The sequence below is a fragment of the Aptenodytes patagonicus genome, chromosome 22 (assembly GCF_965638725.1).
Source record: "Aptenodytes patagonicus chromosome 22, bAptPat1.pri.cur, whole genome shotgun sequence".
NCBI classification, from domain to species: Eukaryota; Metazoa; Chordata; class Aves; order Sphenisciformes; family Spheniscidae; genus Aptenodytes; species Aptenodytes patagonicus.
In genome coordinates this window covers 2,401,442-2,423,038 of record NC_134970.1, presented here as the reverse complement: position 1 = coordinate 2,423,038, position 21,597 = coordinate 2,401,442, and the positions used below count along the sequence as shown (strand labels likewise).

General features: G+C 48.3%; 1 protein-coding gene across 1 annotated transcript; it reads right to left on the bottom strand.

The window, feature by feature from the left end:
* Positions 1-3,033: 3,033 nt before the first annotated feature.
* On the bottom strand, positions 3,034-6,347 carry IL10 (interleukin 10). Its single transcript, XM_076358042.1, has 5 exons — positions 6,189-6,347; positions 4,674-4,736; positions 4,237-4,389; positions 3,424-3,489; positions 3,034-3,126 (listed from the first exon to the last, which is right to left on the bottom strand). The coding sequence occupies exons 1-5, from the start codon at positions 6,345-6,347 to the stop codon at positions 3,034-3,036; spliced, it is 534 nt and encodes a 177-aa protein (XP_076214157.1).
* Positions 6,348-21,597: the final 15,250 nt, after the last annotated feature.

Sequence of the window (21,597 nt, the reverse complement as noted above, 5' to 3'; positions counted from 1 at the left end):
GCAGAGCCCGGCACTGGTTTCGCTCACGAGGGTCCTTGGGCTCCTACCTTGAGCTGGTGACATGAGCTCTGACAGCTCTTTCCTGCCTCCCCATGGAAGAAGAGTTATATAAAAGGGGTACAAATACGTGCAGAGGGGTCAGGGGAGCATGCAGACCAGATCTGCCCGGGGTGAAGCTTCGAGCAGTGCTCGTAAGTGCTGGTTTTACTGAGAACACAAATAATCTCTTGGGGCAAATTCAGCAATTCCACTGACCAACACCGGACTGAAGTCTGGGCAGAAACACACTTAGAAATTGTGGTATTAACTGAAAATATTTTTGTTTCTAATGCAGTGAGGAAAGAAACCCCAGCTGCCAATAAACACCCGGAGTCTGCTGGACTTTCAATTAAAGGGCTAAGAGCAGTGAAAACGAAAGAGGCTCGAAAGTGAAATGGAAACGTGGCCAGGTGGGTACCTGCCAGCAGCCATCCCGGGCTGTCGGTGCGAGCTGGAGTTTGGAAATGGTTGCGCTAGTTGAATTCTGGGTTTATTAGTAACAGAGCTTTAAATTCCCACGTGCACACCTGCTCGGTTTTGTTCGGGATTCAACGGCTGTGCCTATGGATCCACGTGCATAGATACATAATCCCCAGCCCGAGGAAATGCAAGCAGTTCTGTTGTTAATTTATATTAGTCTAGTTTTTAGCTCGTATCTACTATCTGATCTAGGATCAAGGCCTCATCCTGACTGAGAACAAACGTGAAGTTAAAAACAACTTAGTAGATAAACGGAGGCAGCAGTGCTGTCTCCTGTAAGTCAGGGGAAGGGAGGTGCAGGGTTGTTAAAGCCCTGGTGACTATCAGTGACATTTGGGCACGTAACCAGCTATGTAACTGTAAATGCTGCTCTGAAAAGGGCAATGGCTGAAACACTTGCTAGACTTAGAGGCTGAAGAGGCTGGAGTGACCCATGGAGTACCTTGGGGCCAGCATTTCTCTACTGTAAGAAATTGCTGGCAGGTATTTTGTTCCCGCAAATTTTGTCAGAAATTTGCATTTAAATGTGAGGACCTTGGGTCTTCTCACTTCCCTGGCCATTAATGCATGCAACACATCCTCGGTGGTCCTCCTCGCCTGGATCCGTGCCTGCTGGGCTCTTCCCCAGCACGGTGACACTGGGCACAGCATCTATGCACTGGCACTGATTTACAGCCCTGTTAACAGCTTGGAAGAACAGAACAGAGGCTTTATTCATTAGGAGGTCTTTATTAGCAAAAATAAAAGATTTCTTTTCATACAGATAAACATGCAAAAGTTCATGCAGTGACAGAAGCTGTGGCCAAGGCACAGTGCCCCCGCCAGCGCGGCCCCTCTGGGAACGGAGCCACTGATGCTCTCGGCTCTCGCCGCGGCTCCGGGGCCGTCCTCGCTTCTCCTACGACATTGAAGTCGAGGCGTTTGGTGGAAAAACAAGTACAGAGCTGGCTCAACAGGAGCTTAATGTGTCCTGGTAAGAAGCTTAATTTAAGTTTTACAGTGTTTGGCTCCCACGCTGCCCTTGAGCCGATGCCACCTGATTGATTTCAGCGGAAAGAGCAACCCACGGAGCAGCATTCCTGCTTTGGGGCCACCCTTGCTCTGGGATAACCGGTTCCCGTGCGGGCAGGCTGACAGGAGGGATGCCATTCGGTCACCACAAACATACAAGTAGAATAAATCAAGTATAAATAGCCTCTCTTCAGTTGTAACTTTCAAAGCAAACAACAAACTGACAGTGTTTCATCATATTGGTGCCCTAATACTTCTAAATATTAGAAGCAAATGCCTCTGGGTTATGGCATTTTCCTCTGGCTCAGTGTCCTGTAGCACTCATGGGGGCATGCAGGAGACCGGGGCAAGGAGGAAGAGGAGCCTGAAAATCAGCAGCTCTCGGGGGCACCAAAGCTGCTCTCGCCGCAGCCTTCCCCCGCAGCGCTCGCCTGCTGCGGCTCCTCGTGCGTAGGATTAGACATAACACAAACCCAAATATTGTCAGTGCTGCCTGCAGCTTTATGAATTTGAATGCAAATTACCCAAGCCACCTTAAAATGGTGGTTAATTAAATACCTTATAACTTCTAAAAGAAAAAAAGAAAACCCACAACAAAACAGCGAGTAAAACCCAATCAAAGACTGGAAAATAGTAAGATTAACTTTCAAAAGTGCAGAGTGGCCAACCCAGCAGCTCTGGAAGTCCATCGTTAAAAACATTTAAGTCAAGTTCTGTTAGAACCAAACATTTCATTCCTACTACTATTTTTTTCTTTAACCTGAACTAATATATAGGCTGAAGTCTAGAGGTGGGGTTAACTGATCTATTGCTGTGGCATGACTGCATGCTGTTCATGGGAGCACAGGTCCTCCTCCTCCTCCACTTTTCCATGCACAAGAGAAAAAAAAGCCCTTGGTTACATTTATGGTTATTTTGCTCAGTGCAAGGAATAATTTAGAATATTTCAGTGCCTAATTCCAACTGCAGAACCAGAGGCGGTGACATGGTTATGCATAGAAACATTTGACTGCGTTAAATAAATAGAGGGATAGAACAGGAGGAGAGTGCTCATTTGCTTAAAATTAAGCTTTGCTGAACTCGGAGCTGGAATTGCTCCTGGTCAGGCGACTACGCTCAGTGAAACTGCACTCAGGATGAGCTCTGCTCATTTTCTGCTCCCCAGAAGAATGCTGCTTTGGGTGTTTTGAAGCTATGAATAAAATAGCACTATTATAGACAGTATTAAAATATTGAACAATAAATAGTATTTTACAAGCTCATCACACTTTTCTTCAAAACATATTGTAAACATAAATACTGAGGTATTAGAAGTAATAAATATTAAATTCAGTTGTTAAAAACCCCCCACTTTTAAATACAATACTAAACTTGAAGTTATTGACCTGTAATTCTTGACTTGAACCCTAAGATAACTTCATCTCTTCTGTGCTCTTGCAGCCTAAAGTGATTTCTGAAAAAATAGCAGGATTTTGTGCGAAAGATGCAGACCCGTGGGCGTTTTCACTTCCTTCTCTGCATCAGCAAGTACTCTTCGATGTAGTTGATGAAAATGTCAAACTCTCCCATGGCCTTATAGATTCCATTCTCGTTCATCTGCAGGTGAAAGTCAAGTCCGTTTAAGTCTGAATGCGACGATATACGTGGTGTACAATCGCGAGACATATTCTCCTTCCACCGCCATCTCCGGCTTCTCTGCCCCACCCCTCTGGGGAACCCGCTGGCTGCTCCTTCGAGCATCGCTCCCTGGATTTCTCTGCCTTAGGTATTTACACAATTAAAGACTCTTTTGGACTCTGTTCTCTGCCCTAAGTTGAAGCCAGCAGTAAAATCCGCTGCCTCGCCTGGGGCGGCGGGTTCCTCCCAACCTCAGCGCAGCCACGTGAGCCTTACCTTATTGAACGTCTCCTTAATGTGCTTTATGGTTTTGCTCCTCTTCTCGCACATGAAGAATCTGTGCTGCAAAGGGACAAAAGCAGCGGCTTCAACCACACGGATTTCCTTCCCGGGGTGTGTGGCAGTGGCTCTCCCCTCCTCCTGCCCCTCGTCACTGCCGCCACGCCAGTCTCCACCTTCCCCTTCCCCACGTGTGGCCATGGGGTTCTCCGGGGCACCAACTGCGGCTGCTTTGCACCGTACACTGGTGAAACGAGCACGGCACGACCCGAGCACGGACCCCGAGCCCTTTCCCAGCCCTGTGCCCGTTGCCACCGGCCCCGGGGCTGGGCGAGGGCAGCACCACGGTGCTCTCTGCCTAGGGCAGGGTTCACCCCATCTGACTCAGCCTGTGGCAGGTGATGGGGTCATGGCTGCACCGGGGGTGGTTTCGGGAGGCATCGTCGCAGAGCCACGCTGCTCCGCTGCTCCGGCGCCCAGGTAAAGGATGGACCCTCCGCCCACCCTCCCCTTATCTCTTCAGCAGACTGAGTTGGGTGGGGTTGGCTGCAAATAAGTGGTGCTCCTGAACAGAGCCTCTGAATCATCAGTATTTAACTGATGAAAGCCTGGAGAGCAGGGACTACGAGAAACCCCATCCTTATGGGGTGCCTGCCCGGAGCCTTGCTCCGCTGCACCATCCCGACACCCGTGCTCCTGCTCCTGGGAAGACCCAGCACCCGCTCCCCACCCTGCTGCTGGTCTGGGACTGGCCCTGCCTTGCCGGAGCACTGATTTCACCCCCCCCCCATGATGCTGAGCCCCACTCACACAGCGCCTCATCGTTGCCTTCAGGCTCAGCAGCAGGTTGCCCAGGTCACCCATGCTCTGCTGGTGGTGCGTGCTGGTCCTCATGGCGCTGGGCAGGACCTCCTCTGTGTAGAACCGCATCATCTCCGACACCGACTGGCAGCCGAAGCTCCCCTGGGGCGAGAGGAGGTAACCACATTGGGGCCGGCCACCAGCACCGATGTGTGAGTGTTTTTAAAAATCAAAATCTTGGTGGTGGTCAGAGCGCTCGCAGCATGTTAGCACTGCTCGATGTGGGGGGAGCCACGCGTCAGCCTTGCTGCAGACACATGTGTTACTGCTTGGCTGGAGAACTGTCCTTGTCTGACACTGAAAATGCCCCAATTTATAATCGGCTTCCTTTCTTACAAAACACTGGCCGAAGGATAAGGGACTTAGATAATAATTATAATTCTTACCTTAAATTCATCCAGCAGTTCGGAGCTGAGCAACTGGATGCTAAGTTCATCATCTTTTGATTGCTGTAGAAGGATGCAATGGAAACATGAGCTTTACTTAGAGAGGCAGTCAACACTATTTTTCCCTTTGTCCTACCGAATGATCGTTTTCCTTGTTTGCATTTATGGTCTCACTGCAGCGAAGACAAAGAGCAGCCAGCACACTTGTGTGCATAGCACAGTAACACCAGATACAACAGTCACCCCTTCTTTGGTCCGTAATCTTGCAGTGGAACTACTGTTAGGTCAAGACAGCAAGATAATGAAATCACAAACTTCAGTACCATCGATTTCGTTAATGTGAAACTCCTCCCGCCGCTGCCAGCACCGCACGCTCGCCTCAGCTGCAGAGGGTGTTTATGTAAGAGTGCTGATGCAAACCTCACCGCCGACACGATGGGTGTCAAAGTTATGGCAGCCCCTGAAGGTGAGGTATCCACCCCAGCCTGTCTGCCCACAGGCTTGCCAGGGCAGGAGGGTTTAATTCCCCCCCCCCCCCCCCCCCCCCGTTTTTGTTATCTCTGTGAGTCTCCAGGCAATAGGGAAAAGGGATCTGCAGAGGGTGTTTGTTCTTGTGGTGCCTCTGTTGCACCGTCAGCTCTGGAAGACCAGAGAGCTGCAGCAGCGGGGTGGGCTGGCACCAGCCAAAGCATCACCCCATGGCACCAAGGTACCAAGCTTCCCTGAGAGGTTAAAAATATTCCTTCCCAACCTTAACTGGGAGATTTACAGCAAGCTTTAAATCTAAAGTCTTGACTGCGTTCATTTGATAATAAATGCAAGTCATGACGTTAGCCTGAGATTTAATCTGGAGAATTATCTTGTTTTATTGCTAAAACACACTGACATTAACTAAAATGGTAACACAGACGTGACCAACCATCTCCATCAGTACTGATGCAATGACAAATGCTCTGAGTGTATCTTGTACTGCTTTCTCAGCAACCCTGAGGCTCTCATTAGCTGCAATGCAAAGCAGTGACATTTTACAGGCACCGCAGCAAGTGCTAGTTACTGTAGCGTTTCTCCAGTCATAAAATACCATGTTCAGGCTTTTGTGGTTCTTTCAAAGAAAAAGTCTGTAGCAAAAGATTTCCCTTTTCATCTAGCGTTGACTTCAGCGAGGCTGGACCTCGTTGCCCTGAAGAAGGGACTATTTCCTTCCCATTAATTCAGTGAATAATTTGTTCTGCAACATTTAGGGGGAAGTCTGGCTAGTAAAGTTCACAAAGATTCATTATGAAATCTCTTGAGTTCATTGTAATGAAAACTAGGAAGAAAACCCTTGCGTGTTGTCTCTCAGTGAGCAATGAAACTGAACTTCTTTTGCTCACCCCTGTCAGCCTGTAACACAACACACGACCAAATCATTTCTGCTGGGAGGAAGCTGTCTTCCCCCTTATCCAAATCACTGAACTTTGCAAAAAAAAAAAAAGCAAAACAAGAAGGAGGAGAGACTAGCAGCGTTATACTTACAAAATAATCCTTAATTTCCTCAAACTTGATCCTCAGCTCTTTGAGCTTTGCAGGCAGGAGCTCCGAGAAGTGGAGGCAGCTGGGCTCGGTGGGCGAGCACCTGGCAGGCAGGGTGCTGGCAGCCAGGAGCAGCAAGACCAGGGCTGAGCAGGTTTGCATGCTGTGAAAATGAGCCGCTTGCCTCGTGGTCCAGCTCTTGGATGAATTTCAGAGGAGGGTAAAAAGCAGATCTGCAGCCTTCACCTTGATGGAGCCCCTAATTTATACTCTCAAAACATCGCTCAGTTTCCTCTCCCCATTTCCTGGCGAGCAATATTGGGGTTTTAAGTCATTCATTAAAACCAAATGTCACTTGGGTTTCCCGTCAACTTGGGTTTCCTGTTCTCTTGACCCCCCTCCTCTCCTCACACCCCATCAAATCTTTTGTGCTTAGACTCTGCATTTTTTTTTTTCATTGCTTGCTTCTTGTAAATTTAAATGTGGCTAAAGAGGAAAGCTTCAGATATAATGTGAAGAAGAAAAGGTGCTGTGTGAGGTTACTTCTGCATTCTCACAGTTACTTTTTATTTTTAGATGAATGCCCTATTGTTAGGGGGGAAAAAAGTGTTTCTATGTTTAAACTCTGTATCAAACCTGCACTTAGGATCCCCAGCACCATGCATAATTCAGCTGCATTGTTTTTAATGAACCTGCACAAATACACTGTCACATCCTTTGGCATTCTAATGCTATACTGCAAATGCACATAACAATCTTGAACCTTAATTTTTATTTTTGTTTTTCAGTTAATGCATATGTCTGCTGAAGTCGATGTGAATTTTCACTGCCTTCAGCAAGCTCAAAGACTATGCTCCCAAACTTCAGCCGGCGGTATGTCTGGATGCTAACGGGGTTAGTTCTGTGATGTGCCGGGATGCGGTGGAGGAGCCCGGCCCGACTGGGATGCGTTGCTGCTCAGGTCCCCCAGGGCTTGTGCACGGCTGCCTGGCTGCTTACCCACGGCATTGGGTGGGAGCAGGGTTTGTGCCACGGGAGACACTATTTTAACATTGGTGTGTGGTGTTAAAGTATATAAGCAGGTCATGAATAGTTGTGTTTCTGGCTCTTTAATCCTATTTCGTTTCCTAGAAATGGACATTAACCCCATCCAAGCAACCCAGTGCTGGCTCTACGAACTGGGTGTACTGTGTTAACTGAGACTTATTGTTCCAGCTCCGATAAAATTACCATTTCAGAGCTGAAGATAATTCCTCTGACGTCTTTCTTGTTTCTGCTTTCCTCTCTTTCATGCTCTCTTTCTATATATATATTTGTATACACACACCCCCCTGCTTCCTTGTGATAAAGATTTCACTGACGAATTTGGGAATCCGTTATCCAAGAAAGAGAAAGTGGAGATGAATTTGGCCTTTCTGAAATCAGAGGGTTTTCTTTGAAAGCTCCCGTGTTATTTTGAAATAATGCGTTCTTCCCAGCCTGCCTCCGATACATTGCTTTGGACAAATCACTTCAATTCTCATTTCCTTCACCGCTCTGAACCTCTTTTAAGTTGAATTTGCAAACCTCTGCGAAGGAACTTGTTGCAAAAAAAATGCTGGAAAAATACAAAGTATTGTTTGTCACTGTATGTTTAGATTTTCTTTTTTATTATTATTTTTAGGAGCAAAAGAGAGGAATGACATGTACGTATGTATGAGTAAGAGTAAAGGGGATGACACATTAGTAATTGGAGGTGTTGAGGTAGAGACAATGTGGGATTTTGTGTTCTGATTTGTTTTCCTTTTGTTGTTGATGTTGCCTCTTCCAGAGGAGATGAGGAAGCCTGCTCCCAGTGAATCACTGCAGGCACACTAGCTTTATCTGAATCACAGCCTGTGTCATGTATTTGGTGACCCATTTTTCTTCCCCTGCTCTAACGCAGCCGTGCGGTTTCTCCCCTCGACTGCCAGCAGAAGCTATGAGAAGGGAGAAGAGCGAGCAGCAGCAGATGGCTCAGACAAAACCGAGTAGTTTTAAACTCAACCCATTTCCGTGGGTAGGATCACACCTTTCTCTGCTTTCCCCCTTGGCTCCCACCCTGGGAGATTTTTTGCTTATTTTGGATTAACTCGAATCTGCCAGGCGTCAATAAAGCTTCACTGCCAAGACGTGGACAGCTGCTTAAGTTCCATCAGGGCATTGAAACTGATGTGGTAAGGGCAGTGGGTGCAATGCTGTCAGGAGACAGTGTCCTGGAGCGGGTCTGCGGGCAGCCTGGCCCTGGACCGAAGCCCGGAGCTAAACCCGCTCCCTTCGGTGAAGGATGCGGTCCCAGGCACTTCTCTGCAAATCGGGTCCCCTGCAACGGAAGGGTCACTCTCAGCCTCAGCTGTAGGTTTAGGTGCTTATATTTTTGTGGGATGCAAAGCAAAGGGTCTTGTGGCACACGGGAATCTCCTCTGCCATCAGCAGGAGCTGGTGCAGCAGCGGCACGGCGCCGGGAGCCCTCCTTCCTTCCTGCCAAGGAGCTGAGCGCTTGTTTCCAAAGTTGCCTTATTTTGAGCAATCTGTGGGTCTCCATGAAGTCATTTCAGTTCGCCACCCTGAGCGTGCAGAGAGGTTCTCAGTCTTGTGCAATTCCCTCCTCCCTGTTTTGGAACCTGGTTTGTATTTTTTTTTTTTTGGTATGAGCGTAAGCCAGATGTGTCCATTCCACAAAGGAAACTCTGGCCTGCGCACGGATGATATTCTGCTGTGTTTACCTGTATTTCCTTTGCCGTGTCAGAGATCTTGACGGTGCAGTTTCGCTCTGACTCACTCTTGCTTACTGCTGTGGAAATGCATTGACTCTGCAGTACTACGAAGTGATTGCATGAATGAATAAAGCACCTTTTCCTAAAGAGTGTCCGGGGGACGTGGGTGTATTTCTAAACCTTTAGGAAACAGCTTTCATGTTTGCCAAGAAGATCATTTCCGGAAGGAAAGTGTGTTACTCAAAAGCCATTCATACACTTTTACCCCACCTCCCACAAACTTCTAAGAGATGCATGTTCACAAGAAATACTCAGCAGGACAGCAGAGTTGCATTTCTGCAGCAAAACAGAGGCATTTAGGCAAACGCTTTTCCCCCACAGCGTGGCATGCGGAAAGGTTTCTCCTGGATGTGGTCCTGGGCAACCGGCACTGGCTGACCCTGCACAGGCAGGGCTTGGGCTCGGTGGTCTTCAGAGGTCCCGTCCTCCGGAGCAGGGTGGCATCTGACACTTCTTATTAAAGGGGCTGCCTACGTGTGTAGCTTTTCTTATGTTGGGAAGCTTTTATGTGGGCAAATTTTTACATTTTTTTGCCTTCTTGGTCTCCATCATTGCTTTCGGACAAAGGAATGTTGTGTATTTTATGCACTATCTATTCTAGCTATAGATTGGAGGATCCCCTAGGTTTCCAGGCTATCATAATGGTGTGGTTCTCTCTTTCTTTTTCAAAAATTCCCCATTTCTCATCCCTTCAGGTTCGGGAGATCTGCTGTCAGTGACGCTCTGGGGGAAGCAGAGACTTGGTGGCCTTTTATTCACCTTGTGTGAAGAGTAGTTTTAAAGCAATGGCATTTGCGCTCTCAGCAGCCCCGTCGCTGATGACTAACAGTTCCTGATGGGCGAAGCATAAAATGGACTGCCTTTTTTTTTTTTTTTAAAGAATTTTTTTGCTGGCAAGGCATGACGTTTGATTTTTCACTTCTGGAAACCTGCTTTCTAGCACCCTTGTCGGAATTTGCAATGTGACTCATATCGACCTCAACAGGTAAATCCCAAATTACTCTTTGGAAATTTAACCAATGTCATTCTTTTGTCTTGTAACATCTAAGTGTCCAGAAATAAGTTACTAATCATGAATAGAAGACGTTATTGTGACCTCTAATGTGACTTCTAATATGACAGAGAGAGAGCTTTACATAAGAAGTTCTTAGCAGGACCAGACGTCCCATTTGATCTAAATCAAGCTGGAATCGTCACCTAAAAGCATCAAGTAATGGAGACTTCCTCCCATCTGTAGATTCAGTGTTTTGGTGATTAACTGAGAAATACTTGCACTTTTTTAATTGCATACATAAAACTCCCAATATTTGGAAATCTGCTGCAGTCTATAAGGCAGATAAAGAATAACATCCCTATTTAATATCCTGCCCTGGGATTTCAGGGTGCTCTCTGCCAACCTAGAAGAGCGAGCTGTGCTTTTTTTCCCCCAGGTTGCATGTACTTTGCCATTTTAAGTTAGTCTGTGACGGTTGTGCAGAGTTGTGGGTGAGGTTGGTGCTGCTGCAATACGTTCTTGTCGCTGGGTCTTCTAACGAGCCCATTGACGCGGCGTCAGGCCATCTGCCAGGTGAATGATGCTGCCCTCGTCCATGTGAGGCTATTTCCTGCTCGGCAGGGGAGCAGTTACAAACGGAGGTGTTATTACCTTTCTTCTCTTTTCTCCTGAAATAAGCTGTTGGCGGGGATTTTCCAATGCTCACAGCAATGTCCTCTTTCTGTCCTAATAGAGACCGATGAGATCTTGGCACTGGCATTTCAGGGAGTGGGGAGCGTGTGCTCCGAGCGAGCAGGGAGGATGAACGAGGTTTTCTCAGAAGAACGCAGTATGTTTGCAGGTAAGCCAAGAAGGTAAAAGTATGCAAAATTGGTCAAATATATGGTCCATCTTAGAATCATAGAATCATAGAATTGTTTAGGTTGGAAAAGACCTTTAAGATCATCGAGTCCAACCGTTAACTACCCAGTCCACCACTAAACCATGTCCTTAAGCACCACATCTACACGTCTTTTAAATACTTCCAGTGATGGTGACTCCACCACTTCCCTGGGCAGCCTCTTCCAATGTTTAACCACTCTTTCAGTAAAGACATTTTTCCTCACGTCCAATCTAAACCTCCCCTGGCACAACTTGAGGCCGTTTCCTCTCGTCCTGTCGCTTGTTACTTGGGAGAAGAGACCGACCCCCACCTCGCTACAACCTCCTTTCAGGTGGTTGTAGAGAGCGATGAGGTCTCCCCTCAGCCTCCTCTTCTCCAGGCTAAACAGTCCCAGTTCCCTCAGCTGCTCCTCATAAGACTTGTGCTCTAGACCCTTCACCAGCCTCGTTGCCCTTCTCTGGACACGCTCCAGCACCTCGACGTCCTTCTTGTAGTGAGGGGCCCAAAACTGAACACAGTATTCGAGGTGCGGCCTCACCAGGGCCGAGTACAGGGACACGATCCCTTCCCTACTCCTGCTGGCCACACTTGTATTGCTGATACAGGCCAGGATGCCATTGGCCTTCTTGGCCGCCTGGGCACACTGCCGGCTCATGTTCAGCCGGCTGTCGACCAGCACCCCCAGGTCCTTTTCCGACAGGCAGCTTTCCAGCCACTCTTCCCCAAGCCTGTAGCGCTGCATGGGGTTGTTGTGGCCGAAGTGCAGGACCCGGCACTTGGCCTTGTTGAACCTCATACAGTTGGCCTGGGCCCATCGATCCAGCCTGTCCAGGTCCCTCTGCAGAGCCTTCCTACCCTCGAGCAGATCAACGCTCCCGCCCAACTTGGTGTCGTCTGCAAACTGACTGAGGGTGCACTCGATCCCCTCGTCCAGATCGTTGATAATGATATTAAACAGAACTGGCCCCAAAACTGAGCCCTGGGGAACACCGCTCATGACTGGCCGCCGCCTGGATTTAACTCCATTCACCACAACTCTCTGGGCTCGGCCGTTCAGCCAGTTTTTTATCCAGCGAAGAATATGCCTGTCCAAGCCACGAGCAGCCAGTTTCTCCAAGAGAATGTTGTGGGAAATGGTGTCAAAGACTTTACTAAAGTCTGGGTAGACCACATCCACAGCCTTTCCCTCATCCACTAAGCGGGTCACCTTGTCATAGAAGGAGGTCAGGTTAGTCAAGCAGGACCTGCCTTTCATAAACCCATGCTGACTGGTCCTGATCACCTGGTTGTCCCGTACATGCCGTGTGATGGCACTCAAGATGATCTGCTCCATAACATTCCCCGGCTCCGAGGTCAGACTGACAGGTCTGTAGTTCCCTGGGTCCTCCTTCCTGCCCTTCTTGTAGATGGGCATCACATTTGCTAACTTCCAGTCAACTGGGACCTCCCCCGTTAGCCTGGACTGCTGATAAATGATGGAAAGTGGCTTGGTGAGCACTTCTGCCAGCTCCCTCAGTACCTTTGGGTGCATCCCATCTGGCCCTATAGACTTGCATGTGTCTAAGTGGTGTAGCGTCGCTAACCATTTCCCCTTGGATTATGGGGGCTTCATTCTGCTCCCCGTCCCTGTCTTCCAGCTCAGGGGGCTGGATACCTGGAGAACAACTGGTCTTACTATTAAAGACTGAGGCAAAGAAGGCATTAAGTACCTCAGCCTTTTCCTCGTCCGTTGTCACTGTTTCCCCCTGCATCCAATAAAGGATGGAGATTCTCCTTAGCCCTCCTTTTGTTGTGAATGTATTTATAGAAACATTTTTTTATTGTCTTTTACAGCAGTAGCCAGATTAAGTTCTAGTTGGGCTTTGGCCCATCTAATTTTCTCCCTGCATAACCTCACGACATCCTTGTAGTCCTCCTGAGTTGCCTGCCCCTTCTTCCAAAGGTCACAAACCCTCCTTTTTTTCCTGAGTTCCAGCCAAAGCTCTCTCTGTTCAGCCAGGCTGGTCTTCTTCCCCACCGGCTCGTCTTTCGGCACATGGGGATGGCCTGCTCCTGCACCTTGAAGATTTCCTTCTTGAAGAATGTCCAGCCTTCCTGGACTCCTTTGCCCTTCAGGACTGCCTCCTAAGGGACTCTGTCAACCAGTCTCCTAAACAGGCCAAAGTCTGCCCTCTGGAAGTCCAAGGGAGCAGTTCTGCTGACCCCCCTCCTTACTTCTCCAAGAATCAAAAACTCTATCATTTCATGATCGCTGTGCCCAAGATGGCCTCCAACGATCTTGACTTACCCAAATATCCCTTGCACTGCCTTTTTTTTTTGAGCATCCTATAGAGGCAATTTTGAGCAAATCCTGTCTTGAACAGGTCATTTCACAAGTGCTGTTTTGATGAGTTTCTTTTTTCTAGTTTTGGTATTACTGGGGTGTGTGGATCTTCTGGTGAATATTGTCTTTGTCATGATTTAGCATCAACACCCTGACCAATAATACAAATACAAACTATTTATAGTTATGAATGGTCATAACACAGAAACTAGTTATCATGGTTTGAGAAATCAGATAATGCAAACCAGCTGCTCAGGAGCATAACATGACTGTCGGGGTGAATTACAGAGGCAACTTCGCTCACTTTCCACAGCAGCATCAGGCCCTCGGCCTGAAGCCAAACATCAGGCTGGGTCACTCATGTGGTGGAGTTTTGGGATGGTTTTTTGCATGGTGCAGAGCAACTCATGCTGCAGGTTGAGAAATCCCGGGCTTTCTTTTCTACCCCCCAACACACAGATAAGCATGTGCCGCGGCCGGCGATGCCGCACGTGACGGCATGTGATGGCGGGTCATCCCCGGTGCCGCGAGAGATGCTGCAGCACCCCTGGTGCTGCTGGGGGATTTCCCGCACGTCCCCGCTGCGGGTTTCTACTCTGAAATCGTTAGTGTGATAATGCCATGGCCTCTGGGACTGCCCTGCGAGCCATTCTGTACAGGCTGAAGCCTGGGCTCTGAGCCGGTGCGTTACTCAACCACAAAAGAAATAGTGATGGCCATGCAAGGCTGTATTCAAATCTGACATTTCGGAGGCCCCTCTGAGAAGCCAGGGCAAAGGGAACAAGTTTCATGATGCAGATTCCCAGAATAATCAGCCAGAAGGCTGCTGCTGACACTGCCGCCCGTTCAGAAAAAAATGCAATAAAATAGAATTGCTTGAAGTTTTTTTTTCTGTTGAATTTGTTTATTTTAAGTTGAGGAATTTCTAATTAACAGCCTCAGCACAGGGTGCGTGTCCGGCTGTGCCACAGGTAGGGGGAGGAAGAATAATCTTAGCTTGACCTCACCTACTTAAGCAGAGATTTTTTTGTTTAAAAAATGATCCATCAGATGTGCTTGGCTTCAGAGGGTGTTAAATATTTTGTTTATAACTTTCTACCTCCATGTGTTCAGATCCCCCTTCTGTTTTCTCTCTCTCTCCCTTTTTTTTTTCTTTTTTTTTCTTTTTTTTTTTTACAGAGAGAGCCTGTGATACAACCTGGCTGTTTCTCCTGTGAGGTATCTTAACTACAGAGACCCAAAGAAAAAAGTGAACTTGACTTACAAAAGCAATAGAGTTCAGTAATTGAAAAGCTATTACTGCAATTGCATTGCTCCCAGGGGTATGACCTGCTGGGGTGTCTGCTCCGCTTCTGCTCAGCACTGGTCTTGTTGCGCTGCTTAAGCAATTTGCCCAGAATTTGTCTTTTTGTGGAAGTCTGAGGAAGGTTACTTCAGTAATGGGATCAGGCACTGAAGTCCCTTTTTGTTTATTGCTTTCCATGTAGCTTTTGAGGGCTATAACTAGGAAGTGGAAGATGAATCTGGATGGTGGAAAACCCCTCTCACTGAAAATGGTATTTAAAAAAAAGAAGAAAAAAAAAGAAGAAGAAGAAAAAAGGTCTGAAGTGAACTTCCTCTGCTAGCCGTCTCCTGCCTGTCGGGAAAGGAGAGATGGGCAGTTCTTCACCTGCTCCTCCTCAGAGGCTGGCAGCGTGTTTGCTGGAAACATAAAGTCAAATGTAAGAGCTGCAATCCTTGCAGTGCCCCTGATTTATATTTATGGCTAAAAGGGGTTTTGCCGGTCACTTTGTGCAGCAGGGAAACGTGCTGCAAGCGACCAAGTCTTCAGTTTTGCACTGAGATCAGAGGACACTTTGGTTAGCAGAAGGCTGAGCCTGCCTGCGTGGGTCTGCCCGGGCTGCGGTGGGAAAGCTGACATCCCGCGGCCAACCCGATGCTCTCTGTGTGTGCCGGAGTCGGGGCAGAGCCATATGGGGGGGCTGATAACAGGATAAACCTCTGGAAAAATTAACCTTGCCTTGTAGCATGATTTTCCAAGAATTTATACCTAGAAGCAAACGGTGGCGGCGATGGATGGTGAAAGAGGTGGCTCTTCTTGGTGCCAAGGATGGTGCAAGGCTCAGGGTGGGACAAACCCTTTGGGGCTTTTGGGACATGCAGGTCTCAGTATGGACCTTGTGAATGGGGGTTGTGTCCTGGAGGGGCTGGTGGAGCGCCGGGGCAGCCGGTGTGGCGGCTCCTGCTCGTCCCGGGGCCGGAACCGCGTCTGTGGGAAATCCAGTTCTGTGCACGGCCCCATTGCAGGGTGTGTTTGCAGCAGCGGTGGCTCTGCCCGCACGCCTTCTGGAGAGCGTCTTGAATTGAACAGGAGGCTCTTCCCTTCCATCTCCTCAAGCCACCCTGCAGAGCTCAAAGGAGAAATCATCCTGATCGGTCCAGGGAAGATCGTGCTCTTACCCTGCAAGTACAGCTCGCGGGGGCCAGCTTTTACCTCCCAAACCCCTCCTCTGGTGCCCCGATGGTTTTGCTCCCCAGGACGTTTGCTTGGGGCACCGTTTGTTGTGCCTGACCTCTGTGTTGATCCTCGTTAGCTGAGCTGTAGCTTCGTTCGTTAGCCTGCCTTTCTGCATGAGGAGGGGAGGAAGGCTGTGCAGCTCCAGTGTGGGGAGGGATGCACATCTGCCAGCCTGGATTAAATGATTTATGCAAACAGGAGGTGGGAAAACAGCACAGGAGACTTTCCAACGTGGGCTTGTCCTTATCGCTGCTTCCAGGGCTTTCGCTGCTGATTTGCCTGAGTTTTCTCATTTCCACAGGGACATGTATTATCAAATAAAGTAGGAAGTAGGGAAGCCAAGTGGCTGTGACTTGCCAGCAAGAGCTCTTTTTGCTGTCCTTGCCCTCTGGTCTCTCTCTGCCCTCAAGCTGGGGCTGGAGCAGGCAGAGCTCCCGTCCCTGCCTGCCACCAGGGTGCCTCTGCGTGGGTTCGCATGCATCCAGCACCAACGAAACCAGCTTTGGCCCCTCACGGTTGTGAAATTGAGACTGATTCAAGTCCTGAGTTAATACATACTCAAGGCAATATTAACCTAGCCAAAACTGAAACCTGTGTTTAAGAGCTGGGTTATGTACAGAATCCACAGCTAACTTACTGAAACATAAGTTTCAGTTTTGGTGAAAGCTAAATCTATGAGAGCTCTGACTGGCTATTGGAGTGATTCATTTGCTCCCCAGATAATTCAAAAATTGAGCTGATAGCAACGAGCACTCAGTTTCTCCTCTATTAGGCATCATTTATTGCCTGCATCATCAGCACGTTTCACCTTCCTGGGCAAACCCAGGCGCTGTGTGGGGCAGCCGGCTCGATCGCTTGCTCAAATCCCAGGCCAAGCTCAGTTTTCTAAAACATGCCCTGCGTGACTTTTGCTATCACATCAGTTTTTAGTTCTTCCAAAAATAAGGACGGGAGGAACACGAGAGCTGGGTGATAGGTACATGCATTTCGGCAGACCATGGTCTGGCATCTGCCAGGCTACTGCCTGGAGCCCGGTGTCGGCGCTGCTGGCGGCACCGGTCTCGGTGGCAGTGACAGCAGCAGTGTATTGTGATGGATGTTTCTCTTCTTTCCTGGGCATCACTGTGGTTATTTGCAAAGCTGCACCATTCAAAGCGCTGTCTGAAGCTTTGGAGGAGGAAGTGGGGGTAGTTTGATATTTCAACAAGAAACAGCCCCTCTGCCTAGCAGCGACCTTGCTAGCTGTGCCTGTGTATCTTTTAAAGTCTTTGGTCTGCTATTGCTTACCTGGGGGTGCAGACGATTAGCCCTGACAACTCTGCGCACGTGCTAGTGTTCTATTCTGTGTGATTCTTTTTCTTTTTAAATCTCTGTGTGCTCCGGACAGCTCCTGATAACTGATGCCATTTTCTGTGACTGTTCATTTGCATTTTCAAAGTAAAGAACTTCAGCTTTGGTTTTCTAAATGTTAACGAGCCTTTCCCGAAGAAGAGCCTGTTGGTGGGGAACAGCACCCCAGAACTGCCTGCACGAGCTCTTCCGTGAGTCGTGGGAGCATCCATGGGCTTCAGCTGAGGATCCCCAGGCTCACTATGGAAAATCCCTATCCTTGGAATGAGTTATTTTCTTCAATTTTGGCTAATTTTATTTTTGTCTCCTCTTTGGTGCTCTGTCTCGTGTCTCTTTTAGATTGCCCACTTTCCAACGTGCAAACTTGCTCTGTCAACAGCATAACCCAGTCTCCACGGGAGCCCCCCAGGACTGCAGGAACAAGGGAAGCATCACGATGGCTGGTAATGCAAATTATGATTGTAGCGCTAATTGCAAGAGAGAAAAAAGTTTAAAATTAGAAGCAAGCATAGTAAACATAAATTCTGCAGGGAAGATGTGCATGGGGGCTTCTTGTGGGTTTTGAAAGTGGAAGTCTGATTGCTTAGATCACTTTTTGTATTCACTGATCACAGCTCTGTCCCTCGGAAAGACCTTTCAAGAAAGTTTCGTTTCTCTGTGGAATTGGTCTCTTGGTCCTCCCAGCGGCGCGCAGGCCAGCAAGAGCACTTCTCAGGCAGCTCGAAATCTTGCCTGTACTTCAGCATTTTCTTTTTCTATACATTGGCATCACCATTTGCTTAGAGAAGCCCAACTGCTAATATGTCAGATGCCCACATCAAAAAGCTTCTGAAACCTCCTGGAAACTGAAAAAGCCTCGTTCATTAAGCCTGTGTTTCACCTCCTTGGCAGATTTGAATCTTTGAAATATATGCCTGTTTGGAGACCGGTGCAAATCTCAGCATGGGTGTTGGGCCTTACATTCTTCTCTCGTGGACGCTTCTGTTCATCTTCAATGGCAGGGCAGTGCTTTTCAGGCAACTTTACCTCAATTTTTGCTGAAATAGCCAATTTCCTTAACATGGTGGGGAAAAAAGAAAAAGAAAAACCCAAACCATCAAAATTCACTCTCTGACTGGGAAATCTTGCTGAAATTATCACAGGAGAGTGACATGTACCCAAGCAGGGGGACTGCTAAACCTTTCGGATGGCTCCTGAGCTGTTGCAGTTTTGGGGTGAAAATTTCCCGAGACGAATTTGATTTTCCAGCTGGTTCCTGACATTAGCAGGAATGTGTAGAACTCCCCTGGTCTGGTCCCTAGCATCGCACACAGCTCATGCACTTGCCTGATTTTGAGCACAGCAGCATTTTGGCTGGACTTGTGACTTTCTGAACACGCACTTTGCATGTAGGCTTTGCAGGGCAGAGGAATCCCTGGGCACTTGCTGAAACCCAAGTGATGGACAGTTGAAGAAAAGCTAGCAGGAGCTGCTCTTTAGCTGTATTATTAAACTGTAAAGACTTGAAATATGCATTTCCCTTTGGGGAAGATGCCATTTGTGATAACCAAAATATGAGTTCACATTTTATCAAAACAGGGGAAGCAATTATCTAACCTTCAACACCCCTCACCCTGGTGACTAAATTAATGGTTTTCTGCAGAACAGAAAACATGTCGGTGTACAAGATCCTCCACGACGCTTTTCCCCTTCCACAAAGGTGAATCTTGCGGGGGGGATGTACTCCTTTTTGCATTTTTTTTTGTTTTTTACCCTCTTCGGGTGAAATCCTGGCTTGGCAGCAGCACTGCCATTGGTGAGTCACGCAGATGAGTGTCACATCTCCTCCGTGAAGGCGGCGGCTGAGGCAGTGTCGTTTTCTGTGACGTGCAGCCCTGTGCAGCCGGCTGGCGACCATGACCTGGCCAAGGACAGCCAGCGAGGATGGGGTGAGCCCGGGACCACCCACAGCAACGGAGAGGTGCTTCCCAGGGGAGGCGGCTCTGTGTCCTTGCTGATGACACATGCACCTGGGGACGTCCTGGGCTGGGCGGCAGGTAACAGGAAACGGCAGAAACAGCCCCAGAGGGACAGTTGTGGGCAATGCCCTAAACCAGGGTGATTCAGACGTCATCTCGGGGTTGGGGACACTCTCCAAGGCTCGCTCTCAGCCCCGAAGCCCCTCAGCGCTGGGAAAGGAGCTGCTCTGCCCACGAGGGCAGGTCCTAAAGCTGCTGAGAGCCCTGTGCGCCGTGAGCTGCTCGGGAAGAGATCCTGGAAAACAGCCTGAAGTTTTGCTCCCTCGGCTTTGGACATCTCCTGTGCTGGGCTGAATAAAAGCTGCATTTCATTGAGCTGAGCCGCGCTTAGCCTGTCACTCCCTAAAAGGCAGTACTCAGTGCTTGATTTTCAGAATTATTCAAGTGGTTATGGTTAGAAACGTGACCAAGAAGAGGGCACACAATGTACCACACCTATCAGCCGATAACTCCTTGCAGAGTTTTTTCTGAGTCATTTGATGAGTTTACCGAGAAAAACAATTTTTTACTTTTGTCAGCAGCATTGCAGAGCTGGGGCTGAGCGAGTGGCAGGGCTGGCGAGCCTGCAAGGTAACCGGCCCCTGGTTTCTGTCGATAATGAACTGCACTAATTAAGAGGGAGAAGAGCAGCCAGATTTTTGGAGGCTGGGAGAGGGTGCTGGCAGCCGCGGAGCACGTTTCCATCGCAAAGAGCAAAGCGCATTGGTGCAGAAGCTAATGCAAAGAGTGATGACGGGGCGGATGACACCCATCTGGGTGCTGGTGTGAATCCCTGGGTTTCAAGAGGACTGTGCCAGATTAGCACTTGTTCGAACGAGATTTGAAATGGCCCTGGATTGGAGGGCCAGGTGATTGCTTGACAATTAAACCTCTGGTTTTTAAGGCGCTGAGAACCACTCGGAGCTGCAGCATAGCACCACTGCTACAGTCAATCTTCCCGTTAGTGCCCAGCTGTGATTAGGATAGGGCTGTCTGACAATTTACACCACTGCAAGTATGTAAGAAATTACTCTAGTGCATCAAAACCAAGTGGAAACATTTTCTTCTGCCTGTGGAAACAGAATTATGTTCCTTTGGCAAGGGTTTTGGTGAGCTACAGTATTACCAGGAGAGATGTAAAATCCTACAAGCATTTTTCTTCCAGGTGGCCGAGTTGGTTTTTGTGGATCTTTTCCAGAAGGATGTCAGGAAGAGTTCCTGAGTTCAGATACTGTTGCTGGACTTTATTATTAAGTCTTGATTTTTCTTTTATTAAAATTACTGAAGGCATTTCTATCATTCATATTGTCTAGTTCTGGGGATCTGTGTACAAACCATTATCAGCTTCATATCTGAAATGCTGGTGTACCTAAAGCTGCTGTGAACTATGAGTAATGACAAAGAATGGCAAACCAAGAATGGTCTGTAAAGTATTATCAGATCTTCTTATAGCATGAAACTACATTGAAATGCACTATTGAAACTGGTACCTTATGACTCTGAAACACTTTACTGGAAATCTAGTGTTAACTTGTGCCTGCGGTCAGTTCTTGACAGCATGGCTCCTGCAGATCAGAACAGTCTGATTTATTTTTTTTAAGGATTTTTTTTTAGGATAAAAGAAAAGCTTTTGGATATTTGAAGTGAATAAATGTGGAGCTGGGTCAGCAGCGGATCGCACTGAGCAGGACTGCAGTAACTCACGGTAAGTGGTGCGCGCAGGACGTGGCTCTCCAGTGGCAATGCTGGAGCAGGGCCGGGAGCTGCTGCTGAATTTCCCCAACATAACTGGCTGTCAGTGAGTAGGTGTCTCGTCTCCTGTCATGCTCCCGGGCTCTCCAGGAACATCTGCTTCATTAGTCGTTTCAACAAGCCATTTGTCTGCAGCGGTCTGGTGTGTTCTGCTGTAATTGAGCTGTTTCTGTTACCATAGCAGTGATGCCAGCTCTGCGGTGACGTGAACGCGGCTGTCTTCATGGCAGGGTGAGGCTGAGCATTGGTCCTGGCAGCGGTCAGAGTTTATATAAATGACAAGCTAATGGTACACAGGGCTTAGTTTTTAATTCCCTAGCATGGTGGCAGCTGGCTAACAACCCTGTATGCTGCCTTTGCTTGTTATTTGGGTCGTAACTGCTTTTAGTGTGCCCTGTCGCAACGTGCCTACCATAAAATCCCGAGGGAGGAGCCCCCCCTTTAGCTGGGAGTTGCCTGGCAGGGTTCCCGGGGAGAGGACCACTTCCCCGCTCCCAGCGCGCTCCCCAGCGCTGCCGTACGTGAAAGGCTTAATTATTCTGCGAGCGCCTGGGGGAGTCAGTTCCTATTTTACTATCTGAGCTCATCTGCATCATCACACTGCTGTCTTTCAGAAATCCCTATTTCTCCTTTTCCTCTTCCTTCCCAGAGCATGTGAGAAATGGCTTGCTGTTTTATTGAGGATATTTTCATGATGCTGTAGCTGGCAGGTAGATGAGAGCCTCCCTTAGGCAGGCTGCCTGGGGAAAGCCAAGCGTGGGTGATTCGCTTCCATCAGGACTTGGTCCAACGCACGCCGA